The sequence below is a fragment of the Misgurnus anguillicaudatus genome, chromosome 7 (assembly GCF_027580225.2).
Source record: "Misgurnus anguillicaudatus chromosome 7, ASM2758022v2, whole genome shotgun sequence".
Taxonomy (NCBI): domain Eukaryota; kingdom Metazoa; phylum Chordata; class Actinopteri; order Cypriniformes; family Cobitidae; genus Misgurnus; species Misgurnus anguillicaudatus.
In genome coordinates this window covers 25231569-25250399 of record NC_073343.2, presented here as the reverse complement: position 1 = coordinate 25250399, position 18831 = coordinate 25231569, and the positions used below count along the sequence as shown (strand labels likewise).

General features: G+C 38.3%; 1 protein-coding gene across 5 annotated transcripts in view; it reads left to right on the top strand.

The window, feature by feature from the left end:
• fut8a (fucosyltransferase 8a (alpha (1,6) fucosyltransferase)) overlaps positions 1-18514 on the top strand; it is a 133310-nt gene extending 114796 nt beyond the window's left edge. For 4 of the 5 annotated variants that reach the window (XM_055171928.2, XM_055171930.2, XM_055171931.2 and 1 more), the window contains 5 exons: positions 3631-3868; positions 8078-8324; positions 11935-12111; positions 14646-14796; positions 17134-18514. In XM_055171928.2, the coding sequence (XP_055027903.1) occupies positions 3631-3868; positions 8078-8324; positions 11935-12111; positions 14646-14796; positions 17134-17466 (1146 nt within the window). In that variant the 3' untranslated portion in view covers positions 17467-18514. The remainder of the gene's footprint in view (positions 1-3630; positions 3869-8077; positions 8325-11934; positions 12112-14645; positions 14797-17133) is intronic. The other variant, XM_055171929.2, reaches the window with a different exon arrangement.
• The last annotated feature ends 317 nt before the right edge of the window (positions 18515-18831 follow it).

Genomic DNA, 18831 nt, shown 5'->3' with positions numbered 1-18831 from the left:
CGCCAGGTTTCCATTGAAATGAATGAGATCGCGTCGCTCTGCTACTGCTTGTCGTTGGCTGTCTGAACGAGGGGACAGTCTTCACTGTTTGAACGAAATGTACAGCTGCAAAAGTTGTTCAGTTAAGAGTAGTCAGTGATTTTTATTTTTGGTGTGTAATGAACATTTCGGACACAGAAAGCAGCAGGCTCCTGTCACTTTAAGAACCAAGACAGACTACTTTAAGTTTCAATATACTAATAAACATCCAGCTGTTTATGTTTACTTCAACAAAAAAAGAACTTAGTTCAGTGATCACGCTTGTGTTATACATATACAAGCTATATACGCTGAAAAATACACACTCATACAGTAACGTTATATTCTGCAGTGGTGGATCTGCTATTTTCTCAGCTTTCCTGAATTTGTGAATGTCCTGTATATACTTTTAAAGCTGTGTGGACGCTGGAAGAAAGTACAGTATACTGTACCTCTTTTGTCTGCTGTGTTCCAGGCTTTGACGAAACCTGCATGCGCGTCCAACATTACACAAAAGGAAAATGTTTTCACGCATTTGAGATTTTGTGATTATGTCCGCGTTTTCGCATCGCGGAAATCATAGGGCCGTATACATGTATAACTTTCCTCATCTTACTTGACTTCTCCAAGTGTAATTGACACTGTGATTGTAAGTTAAACCAAGGCCGCACGTGGCATCCGGAAGTGCCTATGCAGCATTACGCATAGTGCGTAAACATTATTGATCACTTATTGAACTGTCAGTATTGTTTTATCGATACATTTATTGTTACCAAATTATCACCCAGCATTTTGTCAACAGTAAAAAATGCTAGATGAGTAAAGGGCCTTTCAGGTGTGATGCGGCAGTCGCAAGTTTCTAGTTCATTTTCAGTAGGATACATGCGGAAAGCGCCAAAACATGTGCGATTTGACAGACGACGAGAAGTGAACACCAGCTAAACCAGCATCAAACCAGCATCAGCACCAGCATTAGCACCAGCTAAACCCGCACCAAACCAGCATTACACCAGCTAAACCAGCATTAGCACCAGCATCCCATGCTGGTCATACCAGCATATGTTGTGTTTTGGTGCTGGTATGCTGTGACCACCAGCTAAACCAGCATAGACCAGCATAATTCACATGCTGGTTTGATGCTGTTTTTTTTCAGCAGGGAGTGTAGTTTTTGATACGCTTTAGCTATGATTTAAAGTAATTTAATCTACTTGTTGTTTATTTTGCCTGTTATCAGAAATAAACTACTCTTAAAGGACTTTTTGTTGTTATTGATTCTTTGCGTAAGTTTACCGGAAGTTACGTTTTTTCCACTATAGCCGTTTGTTTATGTTGTTACTGCTGAAACCGTCTATAAGAGAAAAGCGCCACCCATGCTGCGATTTTGACGCTTGCCACGTACCATCTGAAACTACTTTAAGGTGCATCATGACGATAAATTAACAGTACCCACACTTTTAACAAAAATAAACAAAACCACACTTCTGATGTCATTATGTTAATTATCGTCAACTAAAACAATTTGTTGTTTTCATCTATAAAATTTAATGTTTTAGTCAGATTTAAAAATGTAAAGAACGTTTTATATCTTTAATATCAAATAAGGCCTTGACAAAGAGTGAAATCAATAATTGAAATCAAACTTTGATGCTCCTTATCTCATAATTAGATTGAAACTTCAGTCTGGATTTCACAGACAGGGTCACCATTTTTGACAAAATTCAACTGTGCAAAAATGTTAACAGTTAGCATGCATTGTTTGAGTGATCCTTTTACTGATATCTTTCTATGCCTCTCTCCCCAATAGTCAATCTTACTCTCCATCTAGTAAAGGTTGTAAATGTCTGTTACTAATTTAACTTCAGTTAATAGCTTTGTGTCAGTTCTGTTTCATATTGAGTGCTCTCTAACAGAGAAAGAGAGAGAAAGTGAGAGAGAGCAATAATGAGTGCAGAAGTGTGATTAAAGTGATGGAGTGTTTTTTACTGTTTAAGTGAGAGAGAGAGACAGGTTAATAACCAAGACGCCTGTCTGTGTGTCTCTTATGAGGAATGACAGTCGTGTCTGTCTCACTACACTACTGTCATACATCTTTTATTTACAGTACAACTCTCCTGCTCTCATGCTTTCTGTTCCAGTCATTCTCCTTTAAATCCCTATTGTCTCTTGCCCTTTTCTATTTTCCACCCTGTTTGTTTTATCTCCTTTTATCCAGACTAGATCATTCAGACATTGTCTTCTACCATCAGGACCACATTTATCATTTCCTCTAGCACATAGTAAAAATATTTTCCTTCAGGAACGTATCCGTCCAAGGCGTTTCAGAGACCTGAACCAGTCATCAGGGATTAAACGTTTTAAACGTGTCTTGGAAAATCTAGAATTTGGGAACGTGGTTTTCCAGTCAAGGAACATTAAATGGGTCGTGACAAAAATGGTTTCCAAGATGAGAAATTCAATTTTTTTAAATGTGTTTTAAAAGCAAGCATCAGGTTTATTTCAATGCACAGTGTATTTATGTTAATTTTATGCAATAGAAAATACATTTGCATCATTTTTATGAAAGTTAAGACTTATGGAAGGTATTTTGGACGATTTTATTTTTTATTTTATAATTTAATTAATTATTTTATAATTTAATTAATTAATTTAAAAAAGTCCAAAAATACCTTCCATAAAGACTGAATGGACCTGAAATGTCAAATGGTGTAACCGAAGAATTTCTCAAAGAATGAGAAATATTAAATATTTTATCCACCTTGATGGCATCTAAGCGTACATTAATCATCATAAAAAAATAATTTTAAAATATAATTTTATTAATTATTTCTAAATGTACATTTTAATGCGTTTTTGTTATAATATTTGTCCTGACATGCTGAAAACAGCTCTGTTTTCTAAATAATCTTTGACAAATGATGTAAAAATTTATGTAAAAAATCATATTACACTAAACTAGATGATTATATTTTATTCCACGTTATGAATATATTTATATTTTAATTTAAAAGAAATACTAGTTTACCAGTTGACACAGGCCGGTTACACCACACTGACATTTTTGCAATATCCCCCAAATATTCTTTCAAAATGAAATAAAAGCAGAAATTTTAGACTTGGTCCTCAAAAAAGAGAATGTATGCAAGAAATCTGCAATTTTATTTTGAAATTTTAAATTTTATTTATCGTCACAAAATAATTAACGTCATTGGATTGGATTGGATTGGATTGGATTTAGGCCTGGTGGTGACCCAGCTGTGCTGATAACCACGATCGCACACGCTCTTGAGTGTTATTGCTTAAATAGTATAGTTATTAGTCACATGAAATGTCGTGGAAATAATGGCTTGAAAAGGTCGAGAACCCTGAACCATGTTCTCCACCCTGTTTTGTGTTTCGTCATGTTTTTTCTTGCTGGCTGCATTTTAAAGCCTTATAATACGAATTTCTTGGACCTGCTCTGTGAACAGTAAGGTACAGAAAACCACTGAGCTGTTTGAGTTTGCCAAATACAAATTCATATTGTTGCACTGTGACATCTGACAGATCAAGAAAACTAAATCTCTCTCTCTTTCTCTTGCTCTCTCTCTCTCTCTTTGCTTGTCTAATCCACAGAACCCTCAGGACTGCAGTAAGGCGCGTAAGCTGGTGTGTAACATCAATAAAGGTTGTGGTTACGGTTGCCAGCTCCATCATGTGGTTTACTGCTTCATGATCGCCTACGGCACGCAGAGGACACTCATACTAGAGTCACAGAACTGGCGTTACGCCACTGGCGGATGGGAAACGGTTTTCAAACCCGTGAGTGAGACCTGTACAGACCGGACTGGTGCATCAACTGGACACTGGTCTGGTGAAGTAGCATGCATCTACATGCTATTTAAGTCCTTTTTAAGATCTATATTTCGTTTATATAACCTTTATATCTTTAATATTGAGTGTGTAACGGCATGTCAATGTGTGAAATGAATGTATAGGAAGCACCATGGCTATGACTACTGTGATGCTCCTCATCCCACAGTTAGATTGAGGGCTCTATCTTACACCCGGCGCAATGCAGCGCAATGCGCGACGCAAGTGTCTTTCGCTAGTTTCCACCCTAATTTTCACGTTTAGCGCCGCGTTGTTTAAATAGCAAATGCATTTGCGCCCCCTTTGCGCCCATGGGCGTTCTGGTCTGAAAAACGAGGTGTGTTCAGGCGCATTGTTGGCGCGTTGCTATTTTGAGGCAACTAAAATAGACTACGCCATTGACCAACAAAAACCTGGTCTAAAGTCTAAAGTCAATGGCGCAATGTGTTTTATGTTATTCAAAGAGCGCATTAGTAAAATGCGCCTATAAACGGGAGGACAACGCGGGTTTGCTTATCACAAAGTACATGAATGCGCAGCAGCACAAAAATGCTTTTAAATATGAAAGATTAAAGGATTGAATGTAAAAGATTATTATTGAGTCTCTTGGACATAATTGAGGACTTATTATGAGACGTTAGAAGGCGCAAAGAGCTGCTTCACCTGCAGCCTGGTAAGTAAATAAATGCTTTGCTTTAAACAAATGCGTCTGTTTTTAAATGTTTTTTTTAATGCTACCCGACGGATTTATTGTATATGATATACCTGTGGATATGGCGAGATGAGAAACATTTGTAAGTAATGCTTAAAAAAACTCTTTGCTAAAAAAACCGCTGTCCAAAGTGCTGAAACGTGAGGAGAGCCGTTTGTAATTTCTTTAAAAATACTTTATTTGTAACAAACAGGAGATAGAGTACAAACCTTATCTTGCATACTTGTAAATTATGTTTTGATGATATTGGATAGTCATACATTTAAAGCAATTAAAAGCCTGCTTTTTACTTCCATGACTAAAAGAAAACGGGTTTTAAAGGTTTTAATAAAAAAATAACAATTTCAATACAAGTGTAAAACAACACAATTATTTAACATTAATCTTAAACTGGGGATCTTCTTCCTCCGCTTAGTTTTTCAGTTTACAAAGTTCGTCATCTAAATAGGGATTAGACATAGCGCCAGCGCAACTTGCTTTTAAAGGGGATGAGAGCTGAGACTCTCATTGGTTTACTGCACGTTATGCCCAAAATACTCCCATTACAATAGGACCAACCCTTTTCGACCATGCGCTCGCGCACAAACCATTTTTCCCGTCGTTAAAATAGCAAAAGTGGATTCGGACAAGCCCATTTAGACGTTGTGCTGTGCGCTTTAGACAATGCGCTTAGATCGTTAAAATAGGGCCCTGAGACTTTACATGAATTTTACAGATAGGGTCACATTTGAGATATTTAAAGATAATTTTGATCTCAAATGGACTCTTTTATGCACTGTGTTATTGAAACTCATAGGGTTGGCTACTGGCAATGGCAAGAACCTGGGTTTCGATGTAGTCATAAAAATATACATCTGCCAGATGCATCCATGTATGTACCAGACGTCTGTTTGAGTCACAGGGTGTTGAATCAGTCTAATAGACTGAATCCAGCGTTCAGTGGGATATCTCCACAGCTGGTGTGAGCCTGCTGTGCCTCTTAAAAGAAAAGCCGAGGGGAAGGAGACACTGCCTTTAAAACATGAAAGAAATGACCTCAAAACAAAGCAGCACTTTTTCGTCACTCTCTTTTTCGTTTATTCTTTTAATCCACAGAGGACATAATCTCTCTTAGTTTCTTGCACTTTTCCCTTCTGAATAAAACTTAGCTTAAACCACCCTAAGCTGGTTTGTTGGTCTTAGCACTGTCCCAGCCAAACTTTTTTTTCTGGTTTTTAATCCCAAGTAAGGCACATAAAGCATAACCCTCTTAATGTGTCCGGTTCTGACACATACAGGGTCAAAGGTCAGAGAGAGTCCTGCAGAATAATCCAAATATAGGCAGAATTCAAATGAGCCAGTGTCAGACAGAGACACTATGCATTAAAAATAATAAAGATTCCTCCTCCCTGGAGTCCCCTCTTCAATTTATTCATCGGGATGCAAGGACAAGATGTAATTTAGATTCTCTTGCTGCTCTAATGAGGATGAGAGAGAGTTATTTTGTTTATCAGTGCAGCGAGGGGCGCTGGCTTGGAAAAACCCCATCTTCATGCAAGCCCTGACAGCAAGGTTATATAAGAACAGCTGGGGAGATACTTGAGCTTCTCTTTATATGGAGAAAATGTGTTTTAACATTCAGTGCTGTATAAGGTATAATTTAAACTGTCTTATCTGTAAGATATCATCTGTAGAAGTAATTAACATTACTTAATATTACTAATTAATATAATTAGAATAATTATATTAGAATGAATAATTTATATAATGAAATGTATCTTTTCCTATTCAAAATAAAAAAATATATAAATACTTTTTCTCTTTATTTATATATTATCTTTATTTATATATTATATTTAAAGGAACAGTATGTAAGAAATTTATATCAATTAATCATAAAATGGCCCTGATATGTCACTAGACATTAAGAAATCATATTAATTTCAAATACTTATAACACTGAGAACAGTGGTATGGCCAGGATATTGTCATTTAAAAAGTGGGGTTGCAGCCCTCAACTGATGTTTATGTTGTCATTTTGTGTATTGGCCACCAGTTGTGTGATTGCAGTACCAGTTTTAGGCACAAGTTTTGTGATTGCAATACCAGTTTTGGCCACAATCCTACATACTGTTCCTTTAAATAATACAATTAATTATTATTATTATTATATACACTCTTAATATATATATATATATATATATATATATATATATATATATATATATATATATATATATATATATATGAAGAGAGCTCAGATGCATAACCCCTTAAGTGCATATTTTTTTCTTGTAAATTAGCATTTTTTATTAGCATTAAGCAGATTTGAAGCAAAAGTATTTTGTATAGATTATTCGGGAGCTTTCCCGCCTCCGTGCATACGGCCTTTCCCAAGCAAAAGTGTCTTAGAAATTGTAAATCAATATATTGTTTTATGTGAATGAGTAGGCCGAATGATTTTCACATCATTTTAAAGAAAAAACTCTAGACTACTAGATCCTATTTTTAAAAGTCTTGGGAAAGCATGTTTAGAATGAGTATGCATGTAGAACATAGCACACATGAACATGGCACATAGCACAGACATATTTTAAAGGTACCAGGTGTTCTGCCCCCTTTTATACTTAGATTTGTTATTTTCAACCCAGCGTTGGATCAAAAAGGGATGAGCCCAGCCCCTTGAGTTGTAATTTGTTACAACCCAATGTTTCACCCCCATATGCGGGTTGTTTTAACACATTGTTGGGTCAAATATAAAAATTTTCTGGGTAAATTTACCCCAGAAAATGTTTCCTTTTTGACACTATGCTGGGTTGAAAATAATCCAGCATTTTTTTAATGCAAGAACGCACATTAAAGGGGACATTTTACAAGACTTTTTTAACATGTAAAAATCTTTGGTGTCCCCAGAGTACGTATGTGAAGTTCTAGTTTAAAATACCATATAGATAATTTATTATAGCATGTTAAAATTGCCAGTTTGTACATGTAATCAAAAATCTTGTTTTAAATCCACTAAATGGCAGTGCCGTGGTTGGATAGTGCAGATTAAGGGGTGGTATTATTTATCACAAGGGGAACCAAATTACAATGACCTATTTTTTCACATGCTTGCAGAGAATTGTTTACCAAAACTAAGTTACTGGGTTATTCTGTACATTTTCTATTTTGAAATGATGCACTGGGGACCCAATTAAAGCACTTAAACATGGAAAAGTCAGATTTTCATGATATATGCCCTTTAAATATGTACAGTGGAAGCATGTATTTAGCATCTATGGTTTGCACAGAGTATGTTTCTGGCCTAAGGGTGTCTACTTATTTCTGAAAGGCTCTCCTGTTTCCAGCCCACACACTATTAGGTGCAGGCAGCTACTTCGTCAGCTTTATCGACTTGCTAATTGTAAATTCATCTCATATTGAAAAAGCATTTTACATTTGGTCTATGATGCAATATTTCATTTCTTCTTTTTGTTCCTGTCTCCATTACTCTTATTGCTGTGTGTTTGTCTATAGGTGAAGCCAACGATCGGGACATTCAGGTCATCGAGTTGCCCATCGTGGACAGCCTCCACCCTCGCCCCCAGTACCTGCCCCTGGCCATCCCGGAGGATCTCGCAGACCGGCTACAGAGGCTTCATGGAGATCCGGCCGTGTGGTGGGTGTCTCAGTTCGTCAAGTACCTGATCCGCCCTCAGGCCTGGCTGACGAAAGAAATAGAAGAGACCACCGCCAAGCTGGGGTTCAAGCATCCTATCATAGGGTAAGACTGAAATACTACACACATATTCACATTAAAACACATTGGATTTATTTCATTGTCTAATTTTGGTGGTGGTTGTTAGAGAGTTACAGAACTTAGGTGTCTAAGTGTGTATAGGTATTCAGGCCAATCACAATGTACAGATTAGCTGGCCAGGGAAATCAGTGCATTTCAGGGAGACAGTGAAATCTGGAGCCACAAAAAATGTACGGAATGTGGAAAATAATGTGTTTTTTAACCAGAAACCACGGAAACACATTGTATTATACCAAATACACAAAATAACGTTGTTTTTTAGCAATGAAATATGTGCACTTTAAGGAAAGTATCACTGTTACTATTGTCAGGGTTCCCACGGGTCCTTGAAAGTTTGTGAATCTTGGGGGGGGGTTAAGGCCCTGGGAAGTTTTTGAAAATATACATACATAGATACAGGTCATTGACAGTGCTTGAATCTATTTTATGCAATAAGATTTCTGGAAAAAAATCCATATATTCCCTGTGTAGTGTAGGATAATATCATAAAAATTCTAGACTTTTTAAGCACACATGCTAAACTGTTCGCTGTAAATGCTTATATCTTCTGTATGCGAATGTTGATTCATACCAAAATGTTTTTTGGCATAGTTGTGTTTGACAAATAAAAACGTCTCGGGTTACGTATCTAACTGTTGGTTTCTGAGAAGGGAACGAGACACTGCGTCTCCCTTGCCATAATTCCTGCGTCCCTATAACACCATCTTCGCCAATAATTCAGATAGCGATATACTTCCTGCCTCCCTCGTCACCCTGTCTTTGTCGTTAAGCCTCACCATTGGTTGAATTTAATATACACGTTCAGATGCACTTACCCTTGGAGGCGTCCCCTAAGTTGGCCATTGTGGTCCAGTCCGTGAGGGTACTGCAGGTGGTCCGTGTAAAGGCAAAATAAAATATAAAATAATATATTTTTTTAAGAATATGTATATAAAGAATATTGATATAAATGTTTAGTTAAATTGTCGAGTTAAGCCTTTATAGGCAATTTATATGAAACAAAATGTTTGTAAATGGAATGAATAAGGCCTGTTATTATTTTAATTTCCAGTTAGTTTCTTGATCTTGCGTTTCTGAAATGTTTTGCAGATGTGCTGTTAAGTGGACTTGTAAAACTCTGAAGATTAATAATCCCCTAAAATCGCCAAAGGTTTTGATATGTTTACTATATCCAAGTATTCTTGTTACTGTATGGATTTCATACTACTCCATTGCTATGGAAATAACCCCGTTGTTCAAATGAATCATGCATCTCTTTGTGCCGTAAACTTTCTTTTAACAAACCTGTTGTACTGATGGGATGACCAGTTATAGTTTTAGTGCTATTAAGCCTATTTATTACACGGCTCTTTGGAATGCTTGATTCTGATTGGTCAGTTGAGACATTTGCAGGTTCGTTCTTTTCAAATAATAACTGCTCCAAAGTAATAACGCATAGCCGGACTACTTGTATGTTTTAAATCCCTCCGTTAACTAAGGTGTGGGAACCCTGTATTGTGCATAATAATGATAAAGCATTCGAACCTTAAATATCAATGAGGTGGTTTTCTGGACAGAGTTTATCTTAGTCCCAGACTAAAATGCATGTTGGAGCTGTCTTAATTTATATATATATGAAGAGTTTGGTTCCAAAACGCAATAAATCCATTTTGACAAATTTTGGTAAAAACGTGTTTTCTATACCAAGAAAGTGACAAGATGAAAACAACTATTTTCTGTTACAAACTTTCACATAGCATCTTTAGGTTATAAAAACATAAAAAATTCAAATCCATAAGTTGATTTTCAAAGATTTATTATAAAAACGGATAATTTTTTCCACAAAATGCAATAAATCCATGACAAGTTTTTATTCAAAATGCTATAAATCTATTGAATCAATAGCCTATATAAATGTGCATTCATCTTTGCCATGTTATATTCATTTAGTTGACTAGTTGTACACACTAATTAAAAATATAAACATTAATGTCATTAATCAAAACACTTACTTTGTCATATTAAGATCACTGTCATTGCGGTTACTTGACGTCCTCGCTTAACGTCTTTCACAGAGATCAGCTGTAAAATGTTTTTGGTCCTGCTCGATTTTCGTTGACTTTGAGTAAAATTATGGAAAGTTTTTCATAAGATCCTCTGGGGTCAATGTGTTAGCATGAGAAACTTGCTGTCGGGAGAACAAGCACCCGTCTCCCGAGTGCCTCTCAGGGAAAATATTAGATGCTGATGGCTTACGTTTCTTTCCCATCACAGAAAACCATCACAGGTTTAGCGATGCAATTAAAGTATTATTTTGTTTTGTTTGTTGATCACGAAGTACAAAGTAGATGAGGATAACTAGGACTCCGTGGACTCAGCGCGTCCGCCATTGTTTGTTTACATTGCGTGACTGGTGGGCTGTAATATCAGAAATGGATTTATTGCGTTCTGTAAAAAAGGAGCAGTGGCGTTTATCGCATTTTGGGAAAAAAGGGAGAAAAGATGACAGAATAACACGGCGGATATTGGATTTTGCGTAAAATTAAGAATTTACTTTTAACTACTGACCTGATATAATACTGATTTTGGCAGTAACTCATTTTTTTCAAAAATGGCGTTTATCGCGTTTTGGAACCAAACTCTTCATATATATATATATATATATATATATATATATATATATATATATATCAGTGTCATTGTTTTGTCTCAAGATGCACACCTGTATTGTTTTTTGTAAGGTTTGTTTGTAAAGATGACTTGAATGTCCTAAATATAGCTACTGTAATGCATAGTCCTGGATTAATCTAAACCATGTCCAGGAAAGTGCCACAATATGTTCAGTATATGCATTTGATAAATATATCATTAATATGATTACTCATTTAAGCCACCAATGTTTTATATAATATATAAGAAAAAGTTGATTATGTCTGCAGGTGTAACTGTGCAGCAGCTTGGTGCATAAATATGTAATGCGCACTTACCGGAGTGCCTTTACTGTATAGCTTCCAACATCCAGTCAGAATTAAAAGTCAAAACTATTCCTTTGGTAACGTAAGCTTAAAACGCTAAAAGCTTTTTCCTGAAACTTTTCAGCCCCTTGGTACAGCGTGAGGGTAAAGCATTGACAGGTTTGAATGTGAATGTGTATGTGTGCGTGCGTAGAGAGATCATGTACAGTACATTCTGCAGTATGTCAGTGCATCAAGCACTTTAAAGGTCCTGCAGGAAAAGCCGGGGGATAGAGAGAAAGGGCGAGAGATACTTTCACTCAAACCACCATTGCTCCAACAATCAATCTCCACTTACATCCACTTTGCTGTCTTCTGGGAGCCCAACCGCTCAGAGCCATGTCCCTGTGTCTATCTCTCTCACACACATTCGCCTTTTATTCTGCCCCTCCTCCTGCCCGCACACAGGCACATAATGGTTGGCATTTTCGAAAATTCAGCACCTCAAGTGTAAAACCTTTAAACATCTGTTTATAAAAGTAGAGGAAATTTTATTCTGCCGCTTTGTTCTTTTTTGACCTTGAATGCTTTCTCATATGGATGCAGAATCGGTCTGACCCAGGTGTTGCTCTTCTCTCCAGGGTGCATGTGCGGCGGACAGATAAGGTGGGGACGGAGGCAGCCTTCCACCCCATAGAAGAGTACATGGTGCACGTAGAAGACCATTACAAGAGCCTGGCTCAGCGCATGCACGTGGATAAGAAACGCGTTTACCTTGCCACAGACGACCCTTCTCTGCTGCAGGAGGCCAAGACCAAGTGAGTGCAGACGTTTGCATTTAACGTCTAGAGAACGATGGGTGCTCGACTGATTATTAATGATGTATTCTGGACAGACTATATATCATTTGGATATAAAAAACCTGTGCACGTTTAGATAAAGAAGGTTGCACAGGTTGAGGTTGAAGGCTTATCGCAAATTCATGCACTGCTTTTTTGTTATCTAGGAAACAAATCATTTTATAATAAAATGTCTGTTATTTTATCATCATACTCAACATGCTCCCCAAAAGCACATGCATTCATCATTAAAAAAATCCAAATGTCTCCAGTGGGTTAATATGTCCTCTGAAGCGAAATTATATAGTATTTTTCATTAGAATATTTTTAGATTATTTAGCGATCGATATATCTCTTTAAACATACAGATTAGCGAGATTAGTTCAAATATGGATGTAACAAGACTGAGCACTCCTATTACTAGAATAGGGGACAATGCAATGCTCAATTACGTCATTCTGTTGATGGAAGTCCCGCCTTTCTGTTTAAAGAAACCAATCATCAATCGATAAAGACTGATCATACTTTGTGGGAGGGGCTCTGTACATATTCAGCTTGCCAAGCTGTGCGCATGCAAAGTAGCCGAAAAATACTCAAAAAATGTGTTTAAGTGCAATTTTAGCTTAGAAAAACAAAAGTTATGGTACAGTTGTTGTCAGATCCTACCCCCAAACCTAACCCTAAAATTAACATTTCACAGGATTCAGGACGTAGCTGTATCCCATCTAGCCAAAACCAAGAAACTTTGGTCTGACTTTAGCATGTTGCTAGGCTAACCTTTTTTCAGTAAATATTGAATGACATATTGTCAGTGGCGGCCCTTGACTTCTCTTCCGTGAGGCGCAAATTCAAAATATGTGTTTCGGAGTGTCGTGTGTTGCTCGTCATTTCAAAATATGTGTTCGTTGGCTCATGTGAACCATGTGCATCATGCATGTTGTCAAAATACATTCCTGCTGCACACACGTCTAAAGGGTTTAAGATGAAAGAGACGCCGATAAACCGCGGATCGGGCGGATGACGTGACGAAAAATAATATTTTAATTAAATTCGGGCGGGTGGCGGATCGACTGCTTGTTATTAGCTGTGTCCTTCTAAGCATGCGACCTTAAAAGGTGAGCACACTGTCTTTCAAGGTGGCAGGCTCAGAAGTTCGCGAAGAGAACTGAAATGAGACGGTCTAGCCTTCTGAGGACCCATAATTTGCGTCACCTGTTGCACGCGCCCCCAGTAGCGCCCACCACGCCTGTCAGCAATAAACAGCGGAGACATTTCTGACTTATTAAAATAAATATGTAATCAGAAAAATAATAATTTATTTTAGAAAATATGACACATTGATGTAGATTAAACTATTCAACAGTATATCAAATTATCAACCTTAGAAATATACGCAACATAAACCGAATAATATTAACACAAAACATAACTTATAATACTAAAACAGTGACAATAAAAAGTTTTCTAATACACTTTTATTTAATAAAGGTTTTAATTGTTTGGGATAGTTTCGGCTGTTAAGGATCCATTCGTTCTATCATTAACAGCGCGGAGAAATGAGGACGCATTTTGACATAGCTCTTATCAACGCCAGCGAAGGAGGTACGTGGCAAACGCAAAAAATGAGAATTAAAAACAAAGGAAATAGAAGGTCAGAAAAGGGTTGCATGGAATAAGTTTTACAAAGTGGTAAATCAGGATGACACCAGTGCAGACATGTAATTTGTGCGTTTAATTTAGGCTATTTATTTATTTATTTTTGTCCCATGTGCGCCGATCGGAGACTGAGTTCACTGCTGATATTCTAGAGCTCTAGTCTCGCGGCTGTCATCAGCAGCGGCTGTCATCAGCAGCGCCTTGCATCGCCCAGTCAGCGGATGGCGGGCGGGTGCGGTTTTGAAAACTGGTCAGAAACGTTGGTGCGGATGAATGGCGGACGGATGATGAGTTTTGTGATGCGGTTGCGGTTGAAATAATAGCCCATCCGCGCATCTCTAGTCTGCACAGGTTTGTGTTTTAACAAGACGCATGATGAACATGGTTCATATGACACGCCAAACACATATTTTGATATGACGAACCACACACGTGATGGACTTGATGTTGTGACAAATGTGCCCTCGAAAAAGAAGTCATTGGCTGCCACTGCATACTGTAGACCATTTTATTAAAACTTTAAATACTTTTCAGAACTGCGTTAAAAAATTAAACAGTTATATACACCTGTAAATAGATATGTATTTGAATGACTTTGTCCAAGATAATGAAAGATGGTTTTGCATTCTGTGATTGCTTAGTTCACAAAGGAAACATGCAATACTGCTTTGTAATTTGTCCAAATAAATGTGTTTTTAAGACAGAATAATTTTCCTGCCTGCCGTCTAAAACTGCTTTCTTATCAGGAGAGCTCCTATGATGCCTAAAATTGTCTGTAGGCATCTCAGTGGGTTTGGAATGAAGCCAAATATGTGAAGTCTTTTAACACATATTTGTTTTGGTTTGTGTGCATGCAGGTATCCTGATTATGAGTTTATAAGTGATAATTCAATTTCATGGTCGGCCGGGCTACACAACCGCTACACGGAAAATTCACTGCGAGGAGTAATCCTGGATATCCACTTCCTGTCTAGAACCAACTTCCTGGTGTGCACCTTTTCCTCACAGGTACAGTTTGCCCTACTTCTTCTGACGGTTTGTTTCTCTGTGTCCTACGTGGACATTTTGTCCTTACAGAGCTCTGTAATCATTGTGGGTTTCCTTGCATGCACTTCCCAAACCTCCCAGTTCATTTCTGTTGAGTTCAGAGTTGACCGTTCCATAATCCTCGCTCTTTTGTGGCTGTGCTTTAAAATTTAGAGTCATTTTTATCCACCAGCTTTAGCTTTTTTAAAATACATGCAAGCTAAATGCCGAGTTAATTTTACATTTGGTATGAAACATCGGTTTTCTTCTCAGATGAGTGGTCTGGCAAAGAAAGGCAAACTTTGACCATCGTCTGAAAGTCTGGTTTTCACACCAAACCAATAAAAACTCAAAGGAATGAAGCCAATAAGATTAAACGCCTTATTCAGTCCACCGCCATGTTGATTCTAAACAGAGGATGTGAGTGACGGATGTCCAGAAGATGCCTTTTAATAGGGTGACCATACGTGCCATTCTTCCCGGACACGTCCTGGCCAGGATTGCTGGTTCTTCTTCCGAAAGTCGTATTTGTCGACCGCATACGTCATAGAGGATTATTATTATTATTATTACAGAAAAGCAACCGTTACATTTTAAGGAAAGAATGAAACTATGATTGTATGTCTTATGTTTTTAACTGAGTGGCGTATGCGGTCAACAAATACGACTTCCGGAATACGCACCGAAATCCTGGCCAGGATGCTATCGGAAAGAATGGCACCCTACTTTTAATCCTATTGTTTTGTATTGGGATACTGGTGATTTAGCCATCAAAACACAGAAAATATATATTTTTACAAATGATCACTGGACAAATAACCTAAGAAAATGTGGATTGTTAAATTAGACCTATGACATATGACCTAATTTGAGATGAAAATAGCGCATTGTGTAATATCTGTTTTAGATGTTGGTCTCCCAGCTTGGTTTTAGCTGGTATTGCTGATGTAGCAAGCTAGCTGCGTTTTGGTCACTTTTTAAGCTGGTCTAGCTGTACTTAGCTGGTCAGGCTGGAAGACCAGCTGACCCACCAGCTTTGCCAGGCTGGGAGGACCCGCTTAGACCAGCTACTGCCACCTTAAACCAGCTAAAACCAGCTAGCAGCTTCTGCTGGTCTTTGCTGGATTTTTCAGTAGGGCTGTTGGCTAATCACTAATTTCTGTTGTAAGCATGTTTACTTTATTTTACGTACACATTGCACTGCTCTTATTTCAATTTTAGGTCATATGTCCTTTCTAATTTTAACAATCCATGATTTCTGAGGTAATCATGATTTTCTGTGTTTTGGTGGCTGAATGACCAGACAATAAGTTTAGGGGCGATTCACATTTCGCATCTTTTGCGCGCTTAAGTTCGTTATTTCAAATGTAGGTGAGCCGCACATTTTTTTTCCAGGCGCATCCGCACCGCATCGAGTTAAAAACATCTCAACTTTTCAGAAGGCTGCAAGCGCACTTGTCATATGACAAGAACCAACCGGCGTTCGCGTTTTCCGCGCGGTTTTAGACGCAAAATGTGAACCGCCCCTTAAAGCGCACGCTCTGGACATCCATCCCTCATAGCATCGTTGTGAAACATAGACTGTAAAAAAAGATGGGCAACGCCCATTCGCTCTCTTCCATTGGTGAAAGTGAAGCCATCAGTGTCCCTACAGCGCTGACATCTTGGGTCTTGAGTCTGCGCAGTAGTGATTTCGGGACCAGTCCTGCGCAGTAGTGAGCAGGAAGTAAAGCCGCGAATGCAAGGCCCCGCCCTCGCTTTAGCAGAATGCGCATATCACAGCTGTCAATCATGACGTGACACCACCGTTTTTATAGCATTAAATAACTAACTAAAAACAAACTTATTTTAAAAACAAACACTTAAATTTACATTAGCTTGATAAAAACTACAGTAAATGACAGAAACCAGCTTCGGAAAAAAGATAATTGAAGTGTTATTAAATTGTTTAGTTGGTACCACTGAATAACATGGGGAGGCGGGGTTTATGACCTATACTGGGACCAGTCACTGGGGGGCGATCGAGACGTTTTGGCTTCACTCTTCAGGGCTTGTGCGGCACACTTGGTTTGAAATCTACATGGCGGCAGGCTGATAAAAGCGTATTCCTTTTGCATGCAGTATGCATCAGACAGTGAACAGCATGTGGGTACTTTGTTCAAACAGTCCTTAATCTTCCCCTCAGTCTTTTACGAGGAGCACTTATCTTTGTAAAGTACGTTCGTCTTTGTCAAGTACACCTACATGTCCTCTCATCTCCACTCTCAACAGAAAAGGTCCCGCTTTGAACGCGCATCTATGTTTTTGTTCTCTGTGCAGGTGTGTCGAGTGGCCTATGAGATCATGCAAACTCTCCACCCGGATGCCTCTTCCTACTTCTACTCCCTCGATGACATCTACTACTTTGGCGGCCAGAACGCCCACAACCAGATCGCCATCTACCCCCACCAGCCGCGCAACAACGAAGACATCCCGCTGGAGCCCGGAGATGTGATCGGGGTAGCGGGCAACCATTGGGACGGCTATTCCAAGGGCATCAACCGCAAAACGGGCCGCACCGGCCTTTACCCCTCTTATAAAGTCAAAGAGAAAATCGAGTTAGTGAAGTATCCCACGTACCCAGAGGCGGACAAACAGCTGAAGAAACAGTAGATGAGATGGTATAAATACTTGCATACTGAAATATGAAAACCCTGGACCATACGGACAGAAATGCACTTTGTGTGAATGTGTATGAATGTGTTTGTGTGTGTATGTATGTGTGTGTGTATTGTCTAGGGCTTGTTTACAGGGTTTTGGAGACGTTTCTAACCCTGGTGCTTGGACCACGAGTCCCTTTGAATTGAAATCAGAGTTGTGGAGGACTACAGGAACTTGAAAAGACAAAGTGGATGAACTTAAAAACAATGGAAGGCACTGTACTGTAGGTACTTTCTAATTAATCTCCGGGAAATGAAGGGAACGGATACATTTATTTAAGAACATAATTGGAAGTGACTCTGCAACCCGAACTGATCATGAAAATAGGAATTATTAACCCGGTTACTCTTTCCTCTTATGCTCTTATACCTCCTCGTGCACAATGATGGCATTCTGTACTTGGCCACACTCCACCTGTTTCTCTCCGATCTTCACGCCACCACTATGCCAACTGATGCTGTACTGTTCTTCACACCCATGAGCTATTAATTTTCACTGCCATACTGTGCTTTTAAATGTGACTTATTGCTGTTTTCATTTTAATTGTAAGGTTTATCATGTGTTCGTGTGTATGTGCGAAGTGGAAAACAGTGCCTATAAGGGCGGACGACTGACTTTAACGGAATGCTGTTTAGGAATTCCAAGAGATTTGACTCTGGAGCCTTACGGATCAACCTTTCCACACAGATTTACACTCCACCCCCTTTTCCACAAGGTGTCTTATCCACACGCACCCCTCCATCATGTTTTAAAGAGATCATTTTATGTTGTCGCGTTTTAAAATATAAAACAGATAAGATAAGAAAAAAATGACGTATGAAGATGATGATACTAATATTATTAATGATGATGATATGAGATGAGAAAGAGTAAATATGGTAACAATGACACTTGCTGTCATAAATTTGAATTAAACATGAAGGAATTGTTCATTGTTTTATGTTTGCGGGCATTGTCTTTGGTAAGCAGATCAAATAAACTTGATCGGCTACTACTGTAAGTTTCTCCCTGTGTTTTTGAATACTGTGTGTTTATCTAGCTAAATTTGCTTAATCTGACAGAAATTTGGGATATTTCAAATGCGTAAAGGAATATTTCACTTTCATAAAAAACAAATCCAGATAATTTATTCACCCCCGATGTCATCTATGATGTTTATTAAAGCTGTCCACTAATGCTGCATTCACACCAGTCACGGTAGAGGCGTCAAGCGTGAGTGATTTCAATGTTAAGTCAATGTGAAAAAGCGTTGATGCGCGTCTGGAGGTCTCGCGCAATGAGGTGTTTAGCGCAGCGCGGTACACGCAATTCCACCTC